This window comes from Apteryx rowi, unplaced genomic scaffold (assembly GCF_003343035.1).
Source record: "Apteryx rowi isolate R43461 unplaced genomic scaffold, aptRow1 scaffold_94, whole genome shotgun sequence".
In the NCBI taxonomy this organism is placed as follows: Eukaryota; Metazoa; Chordata; class Aves; order Apterygiformes; family Apterygidae; genus Apteryx; species Apteryx rowi.
In genome coordinates this window covers 1,631,006-1,651,287 of record NW_020451249.1, presented here as the reverse complement: position 1 = coordinate 1,651,287, position 20,282 = coordinate 1,631,006, and the positions used below count along the sequence as shown (strand labels likewise).

Here is a 20,282-nt window from a genome sequence, read left to right as displayed (position 1 = left end):
CATTTGTAAAGTGCTTTGAAGATATAAAGCACTATATGAAGACACCCTAACACCATGACTGCAAAGTAGGTATTCTCTCAATAACACAAATGGAGAAACAGCTGCAGAATTAACTCTGATTAATTTGCAAGAGAGTCAAACATGCAGTTAACTTTAAATGTGGCTGTTCAGTGGCAGTTGTGCTATTACTCAGCTAATTCTTGAGCCGGTGATTTTCAAATGAAAATGGTGTCGAAACTGAGGCTGAAGTCTGGCAATTCTTGGTACCAGTCTGTTAGGAAATTTCCTTTCAGCAGAATTGGATGCAGGGATAAGAGGGCAGTTTGGTCCCATTCACGTAGAAGTTGATGGAAATTTCTGTGAACTAGGTGTAAAATCGGGAATAAAATGCCAGTCATTAAACAGTTAATTTGTTTGCATGAAGGTAAGAACTTAGAGTCCAGAGCACTGGTGAAGTAAATGCATTGATAAATGACTGTTCATCCAACTGTGCAACTAAGTTTGAGCGCTCATCTGAAAATACCTGGTGCTTGTGTTCTCATCGCAGTCCTGCCCGCTGGATTCTGAGGTGGCAGAGTTCACACGCGCATAAACCTGCTGGGACAGTCCTGGGAATACTGTAGGTACCTGCGGTTTTCTAATTTTAGAGTCCTGTGAATGTTTTGCCTAGGAGATAGTATGAGATGAAGTAGCAAATAAAATATTGGTAAATCTTACTTTGAGAAATAATTAAATTACAGTGTTAAGCTAGTAGGCTGAAAAAAGAGTTTTCAGAACGCTTATGGTAGGTGTTCGCATGGAAATGGGTTCCATCAGGACAACTGGTGAGTTCAGAGAAATGCAGAACATGCAAAATGTAACATCAAGGAATGCAAAAGTTAAGCTTTTTTCCCCAGTACTTGTACAATTTGACTAACTGTAAGTGAAGTAGAAGTAAGTTCACTTAACAGGCAGCAGATCAATTTTAAGTTTAATCAGAAGCAAGATTTTCGGGGCTGTTATGTGATAGTTTCCACAAAGTGTTTTGCTGTTAATTTTTATTTTAAATTAATTTTTATAGTCTTTTTGATCTATTCAGGAACCCTTTTCTGTCTGAAAGCTAGAGAGAAAGTTTGTCTAATGCATTTACCTTGAGGTTTTGTTTTCTAAACTGTAAATAACCTAGTATTATCTAACAACAAAAAGAGTAAAAGCAAAACCAAATGCAAAAAAAAAAAAGAACCGTGGACACTTAGAGTGAGAATTAATGGTGATGAAAGGAAGTACTGGTGAAGTTATCTTTAATATCTACATTTAAAAACATAAATGTTAGGTGAATGTTTCATAATCGTGTTTCCTGGGTTGATTTTTCAGAAAGCACCAGCTGCCCTTTCTCTAGAAACTGTGGTTGTCGCTGGCTGTACGCTCTAACTGGAGGCATCCCAAACAGCAGTCATCTTTAAAAGAGAAAGGCAGATTTTTCAAAGAAAGGTATATAATTCTGTACGCTGCAAATTGGATCCGCTTAATATTGCATGAACGATTGCAGGGGGTGGCTGTCCTAGTTAAGCTAATCAAGGAATATGCTTTCTGCAAAGGTAACTTTTGCCTAACCTTTTCTTTTTAAATATGGATACTTTTATGCATCTAGAAATGGTGATTGCTCTTTCCCGTGTTTGAATCGTTGCGACTAACGACCACTAGGTGTCGTGTTCTGACAGGGGCTTCAAGAGCTGCTGGAGCAGCCCGGGTCCTGTCTCTGAACAGGGGTTGAAAGTGGTCGTGATGCCAATCGCCTGTGCACGTTACCTGAAAATGTTGCTAAAGTGCTACATCTTTCCCAAAGAGGCAGATCTCACGTTTCTGAGAGGTATCTTGCAGAAAACCCCTGACCCTAGTGCCCGCACTGAAGCGTGTCTGAAACCTCCAAGGAGAAGGATGGTCCAGGGAGGAGGAAGGATGCTGACCTTGGATTTTGGAGCTGGGGCGCAACTTCTTGTGTGATGCTTGGCAAGTCACTTGGAGTGACACAGCTCCTCAAAGGTACCAATTCCTGCTCTGGACGGGAACACTTGTACTGAGAACCCGGGCTTTAGCCTCTGAACTCATCTCCTGTCTCACGACAGTGGGAGCCCCGATTTGTTAAAGAATTGGCTCCTTTAGGCACTGTTGTGAAGCAGCCAAATAAGCCTGCTTGGAGGCCGGTCCTTTGCCTTCCTTGCGACGGCGTGACGGGAGCTGCTCATTTTGCCTGCACGCTCGCAGACTTGGCACGCTGCGAAGCGAATCTTTCTCATGGCGTAAGAAATGACGGGCCGTTTTCTGCAGCGCCGGTGGCAGAAATGCGGGAGGTGCAGCGACTAGGCCTTGGCTGTGCTTGCGTGAAAACGCCTCACAGAAGAGTACAGAAAAACGCATTAAAATATGATGGGGCTTGGGGAGGGGGAGGGGGGGATTAGAAGCTGCTGCATTTTGCTGAAATTGGGGGGGGGGTTCCCCTTTCACCCCCCCCCCCATTCTAATGCATGAGAACACCCAGGCCAGGCCAGAAAGGAGGATGAACGGCAAGAAAAACCTCCTTTCCTGGCTCTCCATCCTGCTGCCTGGGAGAGATCCGACGAGAAGGGGCGGACAAAGCCGCCGGCGGCGGCTTTGTCCGCCCCTTCTCGGCGGATCTCTCCCGAAGGGATCCGGGTGCGCTGCACACACACCCCCCCCCCTCCCCGCCTTCCTCCTCCTCCTCCTCCTTCTCCTCCCGGAAAGGAGGCCCGGCTCCCCGCCTCGGCGGGCGGCGCCTGCGGAACAAAAGGAGCGGCCGCATGGTGGCTGCGGAGCGCCCTGCAGCGCCGGCTCCGCGCCCCGCGCCCCGCTCCGCGGCTCCGCCGCCCCGCGCCGCCCCGCCACCATGTCGGGCAGCGCGGTGAAGAAGAGGAGCTCGGCCGGCTCCTCGGCCTCCTCGCTGGCGCAGGAGGAGGAGAAGCAGGCGATGGAGAAGATGCTGGAGCCGGCGGCGGGCGGCGGCGGCGGCGGCGCGCAGGAGAACGGCTGCGCCCGGCCGCCCTCGCCCTGCTCCGCCGCTGTCTCCGCCGACGACGGCGTGGCCCTGCAGCGCTCCATCACGCTGCTCAACGGCGTGGCCATCATCGTGGGCACCATCATCGGCTCGGGCATCTTCGTGACCCCCACGGGCGTGCTGCGGGAGGCCGGCTCGCCGGGGCTGTCGCTGGTGGTGTGGGCCGTCTGCGGGGCCTTCTCCATCGTGGGCGCGCTGTGCTACGCCGAGCTGGGCACCACCATCACCAAGTCCGGCGGGGACTATGCCTACATGCTGGAGGTGTACGGCTCGCTGCCCGCCTTCCTCAAGCTCTGGATAGAGCTGCTCATCATCCGGCCCTCCTCGCAGTACATCGTGGCCCTGGTCTTCGCCACCTACCTGCTCAAGCCCGTCTTCCCCACCTGCCCGGTGCCCAACGAGGCCGCCAAGCTGGTGGCCTGCCTCTGTGTCCGTGAGTACCTGCAGGGCCCCCTCGCCCCCTGCCTCCCCCCGAGCCTCGCTGCCTCCAGCCCCGTCTCCTCGCTCTGCAGCGTGCTTTGCCAGCATGCGCCTCCCGAGACTGGTGCTGGGTCGTTTGAGCATCACGAGGAGGAGGCATGGCCCTACGTTAAACAAATTGCAGCAAAAATTGCCCAGACCCCCAGTTACGGGCTAGTGAGCATCCGCGAGTGCTTTGTGGAAACTCAGTGAGTGATTCGGTGCAAGCCGCGTTTTGTTAATGCATTGGGATGAGATTTCTCRTGGTCTTGGGCAGCAGCGTGTCGGGGAGGGTAAAATCCCCCTGTAACGGTACCGTGCTGCAGCACCGTGCCGGCTGGGATGGGCACCCGTGCGTAGACCTAGATTACAGTAACGTGCTGTTGGGAAGTTATCTGTCATGAGCAGCTGGTGCTGAACGGGGCCTGTGCTGCAGCTCTTAGCTGTTTTCAGCACCATTTTTGAGATGAGCCGTTTTTCGGCTATGAGTGTGCTGTCACCATGCTAGCAACCTCTTGTTGCTCGTGAGAGTTATTTCTTGTGAGGAGCAGGCCCACGGAGAAGCTCAGTTGTGCTGTGATGAATATGAGGCCACTCATGTCTGCCTTGGCATCCAAATCGCCCTCTCTTGCTGCAGTTCTCCTCATCTCTGGTACTCTGAAGTCTGTAGTTTTGCCAGTGAAGCCCCATTTCCCATTCCTCCTGGTCACCCGGCCAAATTCCGTATTCTTTAAATACAGGACCATTTTCTGCCTTTCTTTCTTCATTTCCCATTTGATCTGTTTCACTCACACTGTGAGTTTCGCTGTGTTACACTGGTAGTTGTGTCAGATCGTGAAGATGTATATTTGGGAGAGGATATGCTTTTTTGTGAGGGCTTTATTAAGCATTTATTTGGTGCTTCAAGTTATAATTGGGTGATTTTTTTTTCTTTGTTTTGAGGTTGTGAAGAGAAGTCTGCTTATTTGGGCTGTCCAAATGGAGATTTTATTAGATTCCTTCACCACCTGGGGATCACCGGCATTCAAAAGTTGCAGCACATGGTCATTGTGGGATGGTATATTCCCTGCAAATCTCTGCTTGCACAAACTGAGTCTTGCATAGATACATTTTATGACTAGCTGGTAAATCTAATAACCAAATAACATGCAAGGCAGCAAACTGTGCTTTCTTTGGGCAAGATGGAAACTTATCCTCCAGATAAATTTTTAGGAATGTCAAGGCAGTAGACAGTCATATAGACTTTCCATCTATGTTTTTAATGAAGTGAAATGTAGTTGTCCTGTATTAAGGACATATAGTCACCCAAATAAGAAAGATGTAGCAAGATTAGAAAATAGTTCTGCTGACTGGTTTCTTGGAGAAAGTAGAGTCTTGTGGAAAATCTGCTTTTATAGCTTTGTTGCTAGTTTGCAACACGGTGTCTTCAATGGCAGAGAGAAAAGGGGCATGTGTGCATGTGGTGTTCATATTATAATTTATTTGCTGACAAGCTAACAGAATTAGCAAGATGATTGGGTAGACTTTCTTACAGTCTTATACCAAAGTTTTGCTGTGCAAGAACATAACGTAGTTGACAAAATCTTTTAGAATGTACTTCTGAGAATAATAATTAACTTTTCATCGGCAAGAACTTTCCCAAAATACTTGTCATCAGGTGTCTCTGCTCCCATTTTACAGATCAGAAAACAAATACAAGGGTAAAGTAGACTTGTCCGTTGCAAGATCTGTTCAGGGGCAGGGTGGATTACAGCATGAGACTTCTTGACGCCAGGTCTCCTGCCTGCTTTTGCTTCTCCAGTGAGTAATATTAATGTCTCCAACTTTCTTATGCTAGCAATTAGTAGTTTTCCTGAAGCAGAATTTATTCTTGAACCTTTACCTTGAAATGCTCAAGGAAGGAGTTGCTAGTTCTACAAATCTGCATTATTTCCATGTGTTTCTTCTTTAAACTTTGCCCTCCCCTGCTGGCTACTATTATGTTTATGCTTTGGGTTAAATTTTTGTTTGTCTCTTTTGTTTTAAAAGGTTAGTTCATCGTACATTGCCTTCAGCAAGTTAGTTTGCTGTAGCTTTGATTTTTGGAGTTAGCTTTTCTACTCTCTGGTGCCAAAACCACATCATGAAATAGGAACAGCAAATGAAGTAAATCTGGTCCAAGGACTTTGCTAGTCACACAAAGCTTCCACGGACTAACAAGCGGCTTTGTTACATGGTTGTTCCAAACATACCCCTACTTGGTGAGAATTTTTTTCGAGAGCTCTAGGGTAGGAAAAATTGCTTGTTTGGGCATATGCTCTAGAGCATATCTTACCAAGTTATCTCAAAGAGAGGAGGAATGGTTTGGGAAGGGAATTTGGGGCCCCATGCTGGAATACCAATGATTTACTATATAGCCAAAGCCCAGCCATCTAGAGCAGTACCAGCTGTAGTCTTTGCAAAGTTTATATTTCAACGTGAAGTGGAATTGGCTGTTCGGTTTCTGGTAAGAAGAGAAATATGCAGTTACGCATTTCCACTTTGAGCATTACTGGTGTCAAACAGTTGAATAAATTACGTGTTGTTCAGTGTCTGTCACCATGAAATACAGAAACAGAATTTCTAGGCATTAAGATAATCTAAATAAATCATACTCTTGAAAGAAAGAATATTAAAAAATACTTGGAATAGGGAATTTTGTTCCTCTTAAGGTTCTAAAGAAAACTAGATGGGTGGTAAATACAATTTAACTACAAATAGAAATTTTCTGCAATCAAGATCGTAATCTGCAGACATCTGATATTCCTAACTTTTTCCATAAATCATCACGAATGCTTATTAAAGTTGCCAAATTAAAGTGTGGGAATTCATTACAAGGAATTATTCTGTAGCAAGACAAGTCAAGCTGTTCATCATGAGTGTAACTTATTTTCATGTTCAATGTAAACCAGCTAGTGCTTCCCAGTTGCAAGAATTTGCAGGTAGTTTGGTTTAAGAGCTTGCAGGTTGTGAGTTACTTAGGTATGGATCCCTTGGTGTTGTATTGAACTAATTTATTGGTCTCATAAACTGCATGTTATTATTTCCTCTGTTTGATTGGGTGGCTGATACTTTTAGGACTGATAAATAATAAAACCAAATGCTGTGGGATAGCAAAATCAAAGTTCACCTGGTATCTAAGCATTTTTAAGCAGAAAAAGTTCATGAAACTGAGAATTTGTGGATATGCCTGAAAACCCAGCAGTCATTTGAATCCCCTCAAATACGATCTCATTTAAACCAAGTTCTCCCCTGTCTACAGAGGATGGAGAGACAGTCAGTAGACGTTAAATCTCTGTATTTGATGACTCTGCATTATAGTATCAGTATTCTACATGGTAAAGAATTAGTCTAATTAAGGATTTTGTACTTCAGATCTTGACTGCGCATTTGATGCTATGTAAGTAAATGAGAATCTGTTATAGTAGTTGTTGGTTCTTCTTATCTTGAGAAAGAAGTCACAGTGGAACATACATTTGCACTGCACTTCTGACATGCTCATATGTTTTGTTTTGTTTTGTTTTTGCAAGTTTCGCCGATTTATTTTGACTTTTACATTGATTAAAAAAAAAAAAACATGCATGCTTCTTAACAGAACATTCAGGTAGCAAGTGCATTTTTGAAAGAACTTGTTGTTTATGCATGTTGCAGGACCAGCTTATTGACACAGCAGAAGTAGGATCATGTAAAACCATGCCATCCTGTCTTCTTTCATGTTGAATAGGTGGTGTCCAGGTAATGACCTGAATAATGACATGGAATAGTATCCAATTAAAAGTGTGCCTGTGATGTCTTATAGTGCCAGTGGGTCAGATTCTCTTTTATGGCCAGCTTGTGTTACATTTCTTGGATTTGAATTGATGTATCTGAACAAAAAAAAAAAAGGACCACAACCTCATTTACAATGTATATTCTGGAGATGGCTCAGGGATGGAAAGTTTCAAAATATCCAGTTAAAGATAACTTGTATACTTATTAGTTCTACCTTTTAATTTGCAGATTTCCTACATGTGAGAAGTCTTTGAACACAATAAAGAACAGTCCCTGTGGATAAGGGGGACAGGGGATAACACTCCTTCCAGACCTGAGCGGGTTCATGCTTGGTGTTTCACAAGTGTCTATACTGTTCTTCCCACAACCACACTCTTATTCTGCACGGCCTGCTATACCCTCAGTGTGCTGCATGCCAGGTTATTCCGTGACTTGCCCTTAAATATATTTTGACAATATAATCTGCTCCACAGAAGATGGAGGAACTCTGCTGGTTACACATAAATTTACTCTTGATCTTTAATGTCCAGTCAGTGATTTGATGGTTAGCTTTTGAAGCTTTTTATCACTTGTTAATTATATATGCTAATTTGGCAGTAATAATGCCATTATTGCTGCAGCAATAATCTGCTACTGCCAAAACTACGGTATATTAATCTTCTTGCAGATTTCTTTAGACTTTGGTTGCTGCTCCTGAAATCATATTTTGTGCACTCCTCCTGCAAGCATTAAATTCCAGTTAAGTGATCACATATTTGTGTTTTTTGTTAAGGACAGACTAATATTAGTAGCAGTCAGTTCAGAGCTGAGTCATATCAAACAGCACATGTCGTATGGAAGCGTAAATGGCTGCCGCTGCCCTGAGCACATTGTGAGTTAAAGAAGAAGAATGGTATCGAATGCAGGGTTTGGCAACAGTGTGTAAGTACATGCCTTGACTGCTTGCCAAATTATAGCCATAGTCCTTAAGTGAATGTTCAGTGGCAGCGTTTCAACTAGAAACCATATGTGTTGAAAGCAGGAACGTCTTTATCTGGTACTGATGTTCTACTTTAAATCTGACAGTTTGGCTGTTTGACCAGCTATTTAAAGTGAGCTATGGGTAGATTTTGAACTCATCAAGTATTAGCTGGTAAGCAAGAGGAGAATACATCTTATACTTGTCTGTTTAAGATGGGTTTATTCTGTGGCATCGATGCTTGGAATTAATCTGCCATGGCAAGCAGGGTGTAAAGCTTTGAAGATTTTTTTTGTTCCAGAAAGGTGGATTAAATGACTAAGCTGTATCTGTAAATAGGCACTTGTTTGCTCAGGATGGAAGGAAGGGGTCTCTGTAGAATCCCTGCTGTATGGTTAAGGTTGTAAGACTGAGATTGCTTTTTTAAATCCGCATTTAATTAGAAAGAGTAGCATTAATGAACATAGCCGCTGACACTAGCAGGACTCTCCTGAAATGGATGAAGGTTTGGAGGACTCTTGTAACACAGCATGCAACTACTGCATTTCTTGGCACTTCTCTTTTGGCTCCCACAACAAATGTCCCATTAAATTTTATTGTTTTTGAATGATTTATGTTACCACTGAGATCCTTCAGAGTCTTGCTCTTCTAACATGAACAAATTGGGAAGGCTTTCTCAGAGAAACTCACCATGAACAATCTAATTTAAAGCAACATCACTAAGTATTTTAAATATTCCGAGAGTCTGATGGTCCAAATGTCAGATGTGGTCAATAGATCAAATGCAATGGATCAGAAAGTTTCTTGCCAGCCGGCATAGAGAGCTGAATCCTGACCCTCTGCACAGTTTGAGTAGCATGATTCAGGCTAAAACCTGCCTGCAGTTCTTCATTAAGTTCATGACCCAGAATTTATCACTTGATGCTGAAGTGCAGCCACCTTCCTGTGGATTTGTACTAAAAATGAGAAATTGTGGACCACTGATGCAATAAGCAGTCAAACTTTTGGCAGCAAAAATAGTATCACTGAAAGGATAACAGGCATATCCCAAAGGTGGGGGGAAGACTAGGGAGAATTCAGTTTGGGATAAAATTCCATCTAGCCCCAAGCATATTTCTTATCTCTATCCAGACCTTCTCTTCCAATAATGAGCATGTAAATAATTCTGGAATTCTGGAAGTTCGAGGGTGTGGATGCTTATGCGGGCTGTGCTACATAGCAAAATGCTAAAATTATCCCCTTTTGCGCTAACTTGTCTGGGTCCTGGCTCCAAGCATGTTTCAGCACCAGTGGCTTCCCAAGATTGAAAGCCAGCTGAGAGATGGAGCTGTGACAGCGGCGAGCTTTGCAGCGCCGCTCTTACTGGCACTGTGCAATGTGAATTGGCATGAGAAGCATTTTTTTTTCCAAGGCTGGTGGTGGTTCTTCCATTCCTTTCCATCTGGCTTGGAGATGGTCTTTGTCACCCATATCTTGCTGCTAACCCTCTTCTTCCTCTCTCCAGTATATAGATACCACTTTTCCTTATTTTTCTTCGCTCTAATACGTTAAAGCATTAGTTGAGTATAGCCCAGTATACCACCTTCCCTCCCCCCCTCCCCTTGTATTTTCTTTTTTGGCCGAAGACACCCAGAGTTCGTGGTCTCTGTCAGGGGCTGGGAGGTGGTTCTGGAAAGGATCCATCTACTTAAACTGCAGCTGTAGGGCAGCCTTTGCCTTCTCCTTCCACCTGTCTGTTGTTGATGCGCCTGCCCCCTAGTTCCTCAGCATTGCTGTTTTGGGAAGAAGAATAAAAAAGGAAGCTTTAAACTGCTGCCAGGTATTTTTACTGGCATTATTGTAAGTTATTTTTAATGTAGGCAGACACATTGCTCCTTTCCAATGGCCTCATGTGCCACTAAGTGTTTCCTTCCTACTGACTGGCTGCAGAGGCTGTTCTGTTTTTCACATTAGGTTTCTCCAGAGACTTGCCCTTTGAAGAAATAACTGCAGAGGTTTCACTTTCTGGCTTTCCTCTCTACTACCTTGCAGTGCACGGCTTCTCGCTCAGATGGTACCTGTCAAGTTGGAGCTACCCTGATGATTTTCTGTGCGTGTCCCTGTATGCATGTCCCTGTATATATGTCTCATTTCGGATTGTGCTACTAGAAACAGATGCCTGAGGCTAGTGGGAGACACTGTGACACCCCAGCAACCTTGAATATATATATATATTTATTTGCCTTCATGAATAGTTAAGGCCTTGATTTCCCCTGTGGTTTAAACCACTGAACATAGTATAGCGTACTTCCTTGTTTGTGCTATGTGGAGTAACTCTTCTTTTCAACGTGTCTTACCTCTTCCTGGCTTAGACAGCAGTTTTCTCCAGGCAGTGTGTTCTCTAAAGCACGTGGATCATTTTGTCCCCATGCTGTGTGCTGCTGTCATCCCTGTGGTTTGCTTTTTGATGGCCATGGGCTCAGCTCATCTTATTTTTGCTAGAAACCTGGTTGCACCATCTTTACTAGTAGAGAAACCTGTCCTTGGCCACCACCAGCACTTCATGGAGAGTGACAGGAGCAGCCTTTGCTCTAGGGTGGAGCAATGGAAAGGAGCTGGGAACTATTATGTGAGTAACTGTGAGGAGAAAAGCAACATCATCCTATGACAGTGGTAAATGGAGGTATCAGCTTATGATAGTAAGGACTAACTGCTTTGAAAGTGTGTAAGTTATGAACGGGAATCATTGCAGGATTCATCCCCTATGTGTGGGCAATGTTACAATGTCCATTTTCCTGGTGGAGAAGCGGGAGTGGAACATTTCCTGTTATTCTTCCCCTTCCTTTCCCACGATGTATTCCACAAGTTCCCTGCCCTATAGGCATTTTCATTCTGGTTCTGTAATATCAGGAACAGAAATCCTTGAGTAACTTGCAATAACTTAAATGAGTTTACTTATTCAAAGCAAGCTACATACACACATTTATCCTCATTATATAGGTAGATATGGGATTATATAGGAAGTGCTACAGGAGGTGATGCAGAGGACAAAAGAGGCATTGTACAAGGCCCCCAGGGAAGTGTGTAACCTCATGCACGGCATGAAGGCAGCTGTGCAAATACCTTGAGAATTATTGCACCCATTTCAGAAGTGTTTCACATGAGGCTGCTAAAGATCTTGAGCCAGTCTTGAGCAAACTCCCGTCTCCCCATCAGCAAGTTATGCATGCTGTTGGAATTGAATCCGTTCCTTTTTTCCCTGTGAATGGGGCTGACTGAACAGAGCTGTGGATTTGCCGCTCGTTTGTTTGCTTTTTTTTAAACAGAGCCTCCCTGAGCACTTTTACTCCATCTCTGATCCGTGGCCACCTTCCATAACCTCCAGCAAGCTGCAGCCCTACCTTTTTTAAGGGGTATTTGCCAAGATCGTTGCATCACAAATGTCAAGCCTTGGTTTGCCTGTATTAGAGCTCCTTTCATATACTGTTTGCTTTGGGCAGACCCACATGCCCACAGGGCAGCTTTACTACATCCTTTGCATTGCAGACCCAGGAGCTGTTATTACACATGGCTTGTTCGTCATGGGCTTGTTTTATGTGGAGATTGTCACAGTCTCTTTCTATGCCTGCTTTGAAGGGATTTATTCTTATTGTTGTCCTCTAGCAGACACGTTTGGGATCTTGGAACTTGAGATCAATTCAAAGGACTGTGCCCATAAAATATGAGTTGTGGGGGAGCAAGGTTCAGAGTCCTATATTTTATTAGTCAATTTGTCCTTGGTTCCTACCTTTGTAATGGGGAAATTGCCCTTACTGTACAGGTGAGTGCCAACAGAGCAGACTAAGTGACATGCCTGAAGCCAGCTGAGACCGCTAGGACAGAGTGAATAGTTGAAGCGGGACCCGCTGTTGGCTTCACAAGGCCAAAGTTCTCTTTGAAAGCCTCTGGCTATCAGGTGAGGTTACCTTCTGCTGTTAGGGGTGGCTTGAGTGCCTTGGACTGAAGCTCATGCTCAGCTGGGCTATTTCACACGAGCAGTCCCCAGAAGAGTTGAAGGAGTGCCCAGTGCCTTGTGAGCATGCTCCCTTGACAGCAGTGTAATACCAGTGAGCATCTTTCCTCCTTCTGCCAGAAATGGGAAAAAAAAAAAAATAGCGTTAACTAGTGTCTTTTACATTTGAGATCACTGCAACTTTCTGGCTCCTGTTATCCCAATTATGTGAAGCCTTTGGAGAGGAGCTGACGGATCAGACAGCGTCGCTTCAGGTTGTGCTAGAATTCCTTTTCCTAGAATCACTCCTGAGGCAGAACAGCCGCAATGGGTCACACCAGAGGTCTGCCTCACTGCATATCTGGTGTCTGACGACGGCCAGCAGCCACAGCTTTAGGAAGGGCGCTATAGAAACTAGGGCGGTATAGTTTGATCTTCCCCTGCACTGAGTCATCACTCTGATTTATATTAAAGCTGTGACTGTGAAGCTTTCCCCCTTTGCTCATGTGAAGCAGTTCATCTGAGGTGAATGCAACGATGCCAGAAGGAGTCCCTCAGGCCCTGCTTCACATGGATTGCATCTCGGATCAAAGGAGTAAAACTTTGTGCTTTAAGAAACCCTATTTCTCTGGTCTCCTGAGAAGCTGAACAACCACTGGAATTTGTCTTGGAGTTTTACTAAAAAAAAGTAGTTGGTCTGTCTTTTTATCTCAGTGTCTGTAGGATTCTTTCTGGTTGGCAAGACTGTTTTCCTTAGCCCTTCCTATGTTGAAAGCATTTAAATGTAGTAACTTCACCGCACTCCTTTAGGAAAGACAAATATTATTACATGGTGGGGAAAGCAAAGCACAGAAATTGAGACTTGAAGGACTCTGAATCACAAGTGGCATGGAAGAAGATCTCAGCCCTGTTCAGAGACTTTGGCCCTAAGGTTTTTGTTATTTTGACAAAGCTTGTTTATCTAGCACTGATATGTTTTTAAAGGGTTGAATACAGAAGCTTCCATTGCTCTTCAATTTTAAGCTTTGTAGAAGCTTTTGCCTTTTATGTACGCCATTGCCGTCTCTACAGTCCGACCAGCAGACTAATTACCAGAACCGGAACATGAAAAATGACCCTAAATAACTCAGTATTTAATGTGGAGGCAGAACAAGCTATTGTCACAGAAACAGAATGCCTAAATGGGGAAGAGAATGTAAATGTTGCACCTCTAAGGCCTGTCTTCACTAACGGGAAAAGTGTGCTTTTAGATGCGTTAGCTCATCCTTTAAATATCCCTCTGTAAACAAGGAGAGTTTTATTTTTAGCATAATTGCTGGTCGAAGTGAATCCTGGATCCTCTGTTCCCTCTCCCTCCTCTCCATTAGCATTCACCAGAGGTGTTTTTAATAGATGAACTGTAATATGTGTTCAGTGACATTTCAGACGCGTTTCCTTCTCTCTTCCCCTCTCCTCCCCCTGCAGTGGAGACGTACAGCAAGGCAACCTTGCTAACTGTTTTAATATATTCCCCTGCCCTGTATATCTGCAGAATGTCTCTTAGCGTATTGGTTGCAGGCAGACGCATCGTGATCTGTTGCTGCGGGGCGATAGAGAGCCTCTCTTAGCTGTGACCCTGCGAACCGGCGATAGCGCTGCCCGGCTTCGTGATCCTGAAGGGCCCCCAGGTCAGCGCTCGCGGTATCTTTTCAGCGAGAGGTGGCATATCTCCCTTGAACAGTATTCGGTGGAGGGGCCATGTGACAGGGGGTTAAATTTGGGCAAGGCGGTGTAACAGGTTTGTCAGCTCGCTAGGGTGAGGGCTGTTCCTCGTCATTTGCTTTCCTCTGTGTGCTGAAGCAGGTCAGCCAAAGTGTAGTGCAGGCTATGACGGGCGCGAGAGCCCGTGACTGCAGGAGGTGCGTGCCCTTCCCGGCTGGGTCAGTTCGGTCTTGCTAACTGCAAACACTCAAGACTCCTCAAAAGTGCCAAATGGGCTTGAAACACGTTATTGAAAACAGTGAATTTGGGATTCCCTTTTTTCTTTCCTTTTTTTTTTTTTTTACTTCTWTTTTTTATTTCTGTAGGTTATATTGGATCACATGCTTTTCTTTGTGAAGGTTTGCAACTCTTTCTTTTCTCCAAACTTTAAACTCTCTTGTATTCAAAAGACTCCAGATCCTAGACATTTTTTGCCGGGGGGGGGAAGCCAATGATCCTGAAAGCAGGCAGTGACGAGCATCGTGTTCTGGGGCAGGCAGTCTGCCGCGCTGGGACTGGCGTGGCTCTTCCCTGCCTGAAGATCCCCTACAAGCTTTCTCCGCAGCCCTTAGCAGAGCAATATGCAGACACTTTAATCCTCTCAGCCTCGTGCCTGTTGCTGCTGTGCTGTGGCTGTAGCAGGCTCTTAAGCCCGTGTGAATGAATGATGCAATTCGTATCCCTTCTTGCCTGCGTGTGCTCTGAGTCACCAGGAAGTCCCGTTGCTCCATGGTGCTCGCTCAAGCAGTAACTCTTGGTGTAATTACTGCTGTCAGACCCAGATACTGGTGTCCCTAGAGAGAGGGCTCCGTGAAGCCAGTCAGTGAGTGTGTCCAAGCATGTCCATGTTCACGTGTTCCAGGAAAGCTATTCCCAGCTCTGGTGTGGGCTAAGCTATGATTCCCGGAAGTCTTAGTGAATGCAATTGCTTTCTCGTGGACAAGACTGGATGCAGGGCTGGAATGAGCCAGTAAGATCTTCTTAAATATCAAAATACTCATTCTTCCTTTTCTTCTCCCGTAGTTTTATTTCTCAGTTTCCAGTTTATTGTGCTGGTTCCACTTTTGTCCATGCTGCTCTAGGCAGGGTGTGAGAATACAGGGAAGTGCCTTTGCTCGGAGCTAATTTGGCGTGAGCAGATCCAGTCCAGAACCTGTGCAGCTGCTCGGCCCAGCCGAGGCGTGGAGAGCTACGGTAGACTCTGCAGCCCGCTCCCCTACAGCCACCTCACACTGGAGGTGGGCTCATGAGTACATGACACACTAGTACCTACATCCTCCATGTGCACAGGTACCCTCAATCAGTGCACGGTCAATTGGATATGGGTCCATAGCTAGGAGGCGATCTTGCTTTGCAGGACCCCGCTGCCTTTAGTCTTTTCTTACTTTGCTGCCAAGGGAGGCCAGCATGGACAAACTTGGCCCCCAAACCACCCTAACCCTGCAGGTGGAAAGGGGAGGGCAATTTGGGTCCAAGCCGAAGCTTTGAGGAGCAGCGTTTGGCCCTGGTGCTGTCAGTGGGGTCCTGCAAAGACGAGCAGCAGAATGTGGGAGTACGTCTTTGCCACAAGGGCAGAGGCCAGCGTGAAAAGGAAACAGGTGACAAGCACGCGAAGGAATGCAGCAACTGGATTTTATTCTAACGTGTCCCAGAACATAGAGCAGCCCTGGTTGCCTAGCTCTGTCCTCTACCAGCTTTAGAAAAACTTGCCCGGCTCCTGCAGAGTAAAAATACAAGCTGCAACCTGAGTGGGAAAGGATCAGAGCCTACAGGGAAAAGCCTAAAGAGAAAAGGGTTGAGGTCCACTCCTCCCCGAGCTGCTCGGTGACTGGCTGGCTCCGGGGGCCGGTCACGGGCAGCTGGGGTTGCAAGCTGCTGGGCTGGCAAAGCACGGGAGCGAAGGGTGACTTAGTGTAGGGGAGAGGAGGAGGAAGGCAGGGAATCCAGCCATGGGACACCTTCGTTCTCCACATGACATTTGCCCATCTCTCTGACATGCACTCTCCTTACTCAGCTTTTGAACTTGTTTTTGAACCAGATTTGAAAGAAGAGTGTAAGTCCCGAAGGGGATTACCTTTCTAGGAGTTTTGTGAGTAGCGCTGGGTGTAAGGGAGAAACCTACTTTACTGCAGGTGAAGGTCAGCGTTTGGGGACAGCTCACCAGACAGTCAGCAACCTCGTGGTTTTAGACAAGCCCTTGTTCATGCTGTTTGTTGCCTGGTGGGAGCACCGTGCCAAACAGCGCGGGGAGCTGGTGCTGCAGAGGAGGATTATGGGGGCATAGGGCAAAAAGCTGCAGGAAATGAGGTTTCATTAGTTGCATTAATCACAGAGCAACTTGATAATGGGAGATTTCTTGGAGGCAAAATGCTGCATACCTGCGCATGGAGGCAGTGTGATCAAGCACAAGCTCAAGCACAAATCAATGTACGGGCTTTGGGCCAGCCGCAGCGAAGCTGAGCCGCTCGGCCGGCCCGCTTTGTGCAGCTGTCTCTTCCTTGGGACACAGGAAAGCTGCAGGGTGGCCCCGGTGTCCATCCGTGGAAGTCTGTGTGACCTTCCCTGGCACCGCTCATCAAGGAGGTCAAGCACAGGATGAGAATTTCATTAGATCCATGTTCTCTTCCCGTCTCTGCCGTCTGCAGGCTTTATTTGTCTCGTAGCTTACTGATATGTCAGGACAGGGCTGTCTTTTCCTTTATGTTTATGCAGTAAGCAGCACAGTGTGGCCTTGATAGCCTTTCAGGTGTTACTGTTATACAAATAACAATATATCAGTTCTTGACATTGTCCTGACGTTTCTATGGTGTTTTCACTTAACCTGCCCCGACTGCAGCCTTAATTGGATTGACTTAGCAGGGGGTTGCAGCTGAGTACTTTAATGCTAATGGTTGCAGTAATTGCTTTTATTTATATGCCCTCAGAAACTTTCTCTATGCAAAGGAGCAGTTCCTTGTCCCAAAGTGTATATGCACCATTCAAACCACCTGCTGCAAAAACAGAAGACAGAATAGAGAAGTGTCTAGCTGCAGAGCATTGCTTTTGAAATGTTTCTATTTTAATTCCTGGACAGCACAGCTCAAAATTTAATTTTGTTACCCAAAATACAGCAAATCTTTGAAGAGAAACATGGGGTTCTGATCTACAAGGTGGAAGCAGTCAGTATGCATTTCTCCATGGCTGGAGGCCTGTTGTGGCTAATGCAATATTGAATGGTCTCAGACTTATCTGCCAAATCATTAGAAAGGAGCTCCTAAAACTGCTGCATAAGGTTACAGCTGTGAACTTCATGACGTTTTTTTTCTAAGAGACACTTTGTTTAAATTTTAGCAAGAAGCAAATGACAGTTTGTCACAATTTGTTTTGCATTTTAAAGAATTCATTGAAAACCGATGTGTCTTTTCTTGTCTGTTTCTTTCAGTGCTACTCACAGCGGTGAACTGTTACAGTGTGAAAGCTGCTACTCGTGTTCAGGATGCCTTTGCTGCAGCAAAACTGCTGGCACTGGCTCTGATCATCATTCTTGGCTTCGTTCAGCTTGCAAAGGGTGAGTACGTTTCCTTTTTCTGTTGAAGGCGGTATGCAGTTAGAGCAGGATTGGGGAATTCAGGATAAAGCCCTGAAGTCCTAACCCAAGCATTTCAAAGCTAGTAGAAAAGTGTTCCAAGCGTCTTTTGTTCTCTTGCATGCTTGGGTGATATTTCCAGCACATACTTTGTAAAGAGGTGAGTGCATGTGTGTGTTTTAAGTACCACGTTTTGTATTTACCTCGCTGAAGTTATGCTGGATTTCATGCTTTTGAGATGCAGCTTATACCACCCAAACTCTTTTCTACTTCATTCAGTCACTGTGTGGTCTCTCACTTCCAGACTGCAGGGCTGCAAAGTCAACACTGATTGAAAATTTTGGTGCTGTGGCTCTCAGAAGTCCTTTCTGTAACTGGCTGCTGGTCGGGGCCAATTTGCTAGTAGAGAAGTATCTGCATCAGCAAAATCCCCCTGCCCCCCAACCCGTAATTTTCATTCTTTCACAAACTGTGCCTGCACATTTCCCTTCTTCCTGCTTCAGGTATGCAGTATCCTGGTCTAGTCGATAGGCTCTCACAGGGAAAGGTCCTGCCAGGGAAAGGCTGAAACACCTGGGTCAGGCAAAGCTGCAGAGACATGCGCTCTCACTGCGTGATGGATAGTGATGTCGTGATATTAGGGCTCTCGGCTGAAACAGGCACTGATGTCTCTCAACTGAAATCCAAAAGAGTAGATAAAAATCGGAATGTAAAGCAAATCTTCTGGGTTTTTTTGCTTGTTTTCTTCAAACACACTTAAAATACCCTCATATCGAGGGAGATATTTTGTTCCAAACCCGGCTGACTAACTAATCTGCACAGATAAGCTTTGCTGTCTGCTTTTTTGTGTGAGTTTTGTGGAAACAAACTTTTCTCAGGGAACAGTACAGGCCCTGCTTGTTAAATGTGGATAAAAGTCTATAGATAGTTCCATCTCTGTACTGGCAGATGTGTGTGTGTGTATGTTTGTGTGCATTCGTGGGTCTTTTTAATTCCTGCCTGAGCTTGGAGAGCTAGTGCTGTCTTTGCAGAATTTCTTGCTTTATCAGAGGCTTTACTTTCTTCCAGCTCAGTGCCTACACTCTACAGGAACATTGTTCAAGGCTTATCACAAAATATACCTCCCTCCTCTTCTAATCTTCCCAGACTGCTTAGCTGAACTTTTTTTTTTCTCTTAGAAGAACCAGGATAAGGAAAAAATAAATCTTTGTTAGTTCTTTATCATTTTACCAGTAAATGTCTGAAATATAATAATTAACCTGAACTACATGAAATCTTTATTTACAATTCTTTTTTTGTTTGCTGATAATAACCTTATTTTACATCTTCAGAATCACCTTCCCTCCTTCTGTACATTTCTTTGGCCCTTTTGTTGAGGGTGAATCACTTTCTGCTCTGGTCTGTCAGGTGGAAACACCGGTTCAGTCCATCAACTCATGTCTGTAACCAGCAGATTTCAGTGTTGTGTAAACCACCCCCCTTCCCCTCCCCTCCAAAAATACTATGCTCTTCTGTCTCAGCAGCGTTTTATCTCCTGAGGACTTGTCATCTTCTGCCTTTCTGTCTTCCCTGTATCACAATATGTAGTCTCCTGGCAGCCAGCAGTATTTCTGCCAACACATGAATGGAGTCTTTTGTGCAGCTCCCTCTAGCAAAGATGTCCTGGATGCCACTTTCTCGTGCCCTCGGCTGACCTGTAACGTTGCCTGTGAAGTGCACAGCCATACGTGATAACGAGCCAGGGCTGAGCAGATGGTTTGCACCACTTATTCTCTGACAGAAAAGTTGGTCTCTGCCAATGCCACAGTGTGCTTGAAGCTGTTTCCCTCTGGGAACATCTTTTGGGTGGAGGCGCTATGAAACTTGCTGCAGTTTACAGTTTTTGGTAGGTCTCGAATGGTCCCAGATGCTCTACAATGAGTTGGATGCATCTTGCTGTATGGCTCAGCGTATCTTGCAGTATAGCGCACTTCATGTGACGTTTAGTATCTTGCTAAACTACCTGGCCACTTCAAAGTGAAAAGTAACAAGATCAAAAGCAATAGACCGTAGCAGAGGGCAGAGACCTCTTCCTGTGTGTGCATGCAACACTCAGCATAAAGGAGGCTGGATCGGAGTGGGAGCCTTTGGATTTACAAAAGATGCTTCTCACGCAGCCCACATTTGGAAGTTGTCCCAAGTCGTGCACCACTGCTTGTCTGAGTTTGTATTTAACAACGTGCTGCCTAGAAGTCTGCCCATGCTCTAACACGGATTTTTATTAATCGCCTTATGGAAGTTGCGAGCTCTCTGGTAAGTCTTTAAGAACTTGCAAGCTCCTTTCGTTTGCCCTTCCTTAGCTTCCACATATACACGTCTTTTGCAACATTGTGAACTTTTCTTTAAATCATGCCAGGTAACTTGATGCCTCACTGTAGCAGGGATACACACATTTTTCCTTTTTCTTCAGGGAAAGCATACCAGCATCACCTAAAGCACACTGCAAAGAGGAAAGGACTGTCCTGTTCTCTGTGTTCATTGGGACAAGAAGTAATGGGTGCCGGCTGAGAGGCACAGGAAATTCACAGTAGCCATTAAAAAAACACTTTTACCTGTAAAACAGGGCTTGAATAGATTGTCCAGGGAGGTTGTGAAACTCTTTCATTGGAGGTTTCTGAGAACAGATTAACTCAACATCTCTCAGGAATGATTTAAGTACAGTCGAACCTGCCCTGGAGCGGGGTGGCAGACGAGGTGCACTTGGAAGCCT

The 20,282-nt window shown here is 45.3% G+C and overlaps 1 protein-coding gene across 1 annotated transcript in view; it reads left to right on the top strand.

Annotated features, from left to right (window-relative positions):
* Positions 1–2,831: 2,831 nt before the first annotated feature.
* SLC7A5 (solute carrier family 7 member 5) overlaps positions 2,832–20,282 on the top strand; it is a 43,218-nt gene continuing 25,767 nt past the window's right edge. The window contains exons 1-2 of the mRNA XM_026092093.1: positions 2,832–3,485; positions 17,390–17,515. Of these exons, the coding sequence (XP_025947878.1) occupies positions 2,885–3,485; positions 17,390–17,515 (727 nt within the window). The 5' untranslated portion in view covers positions 2,832–2,884. The remainder of the gene's footprint in view (positions 3,486–17,389; positions 17,516–20,282) is intronic.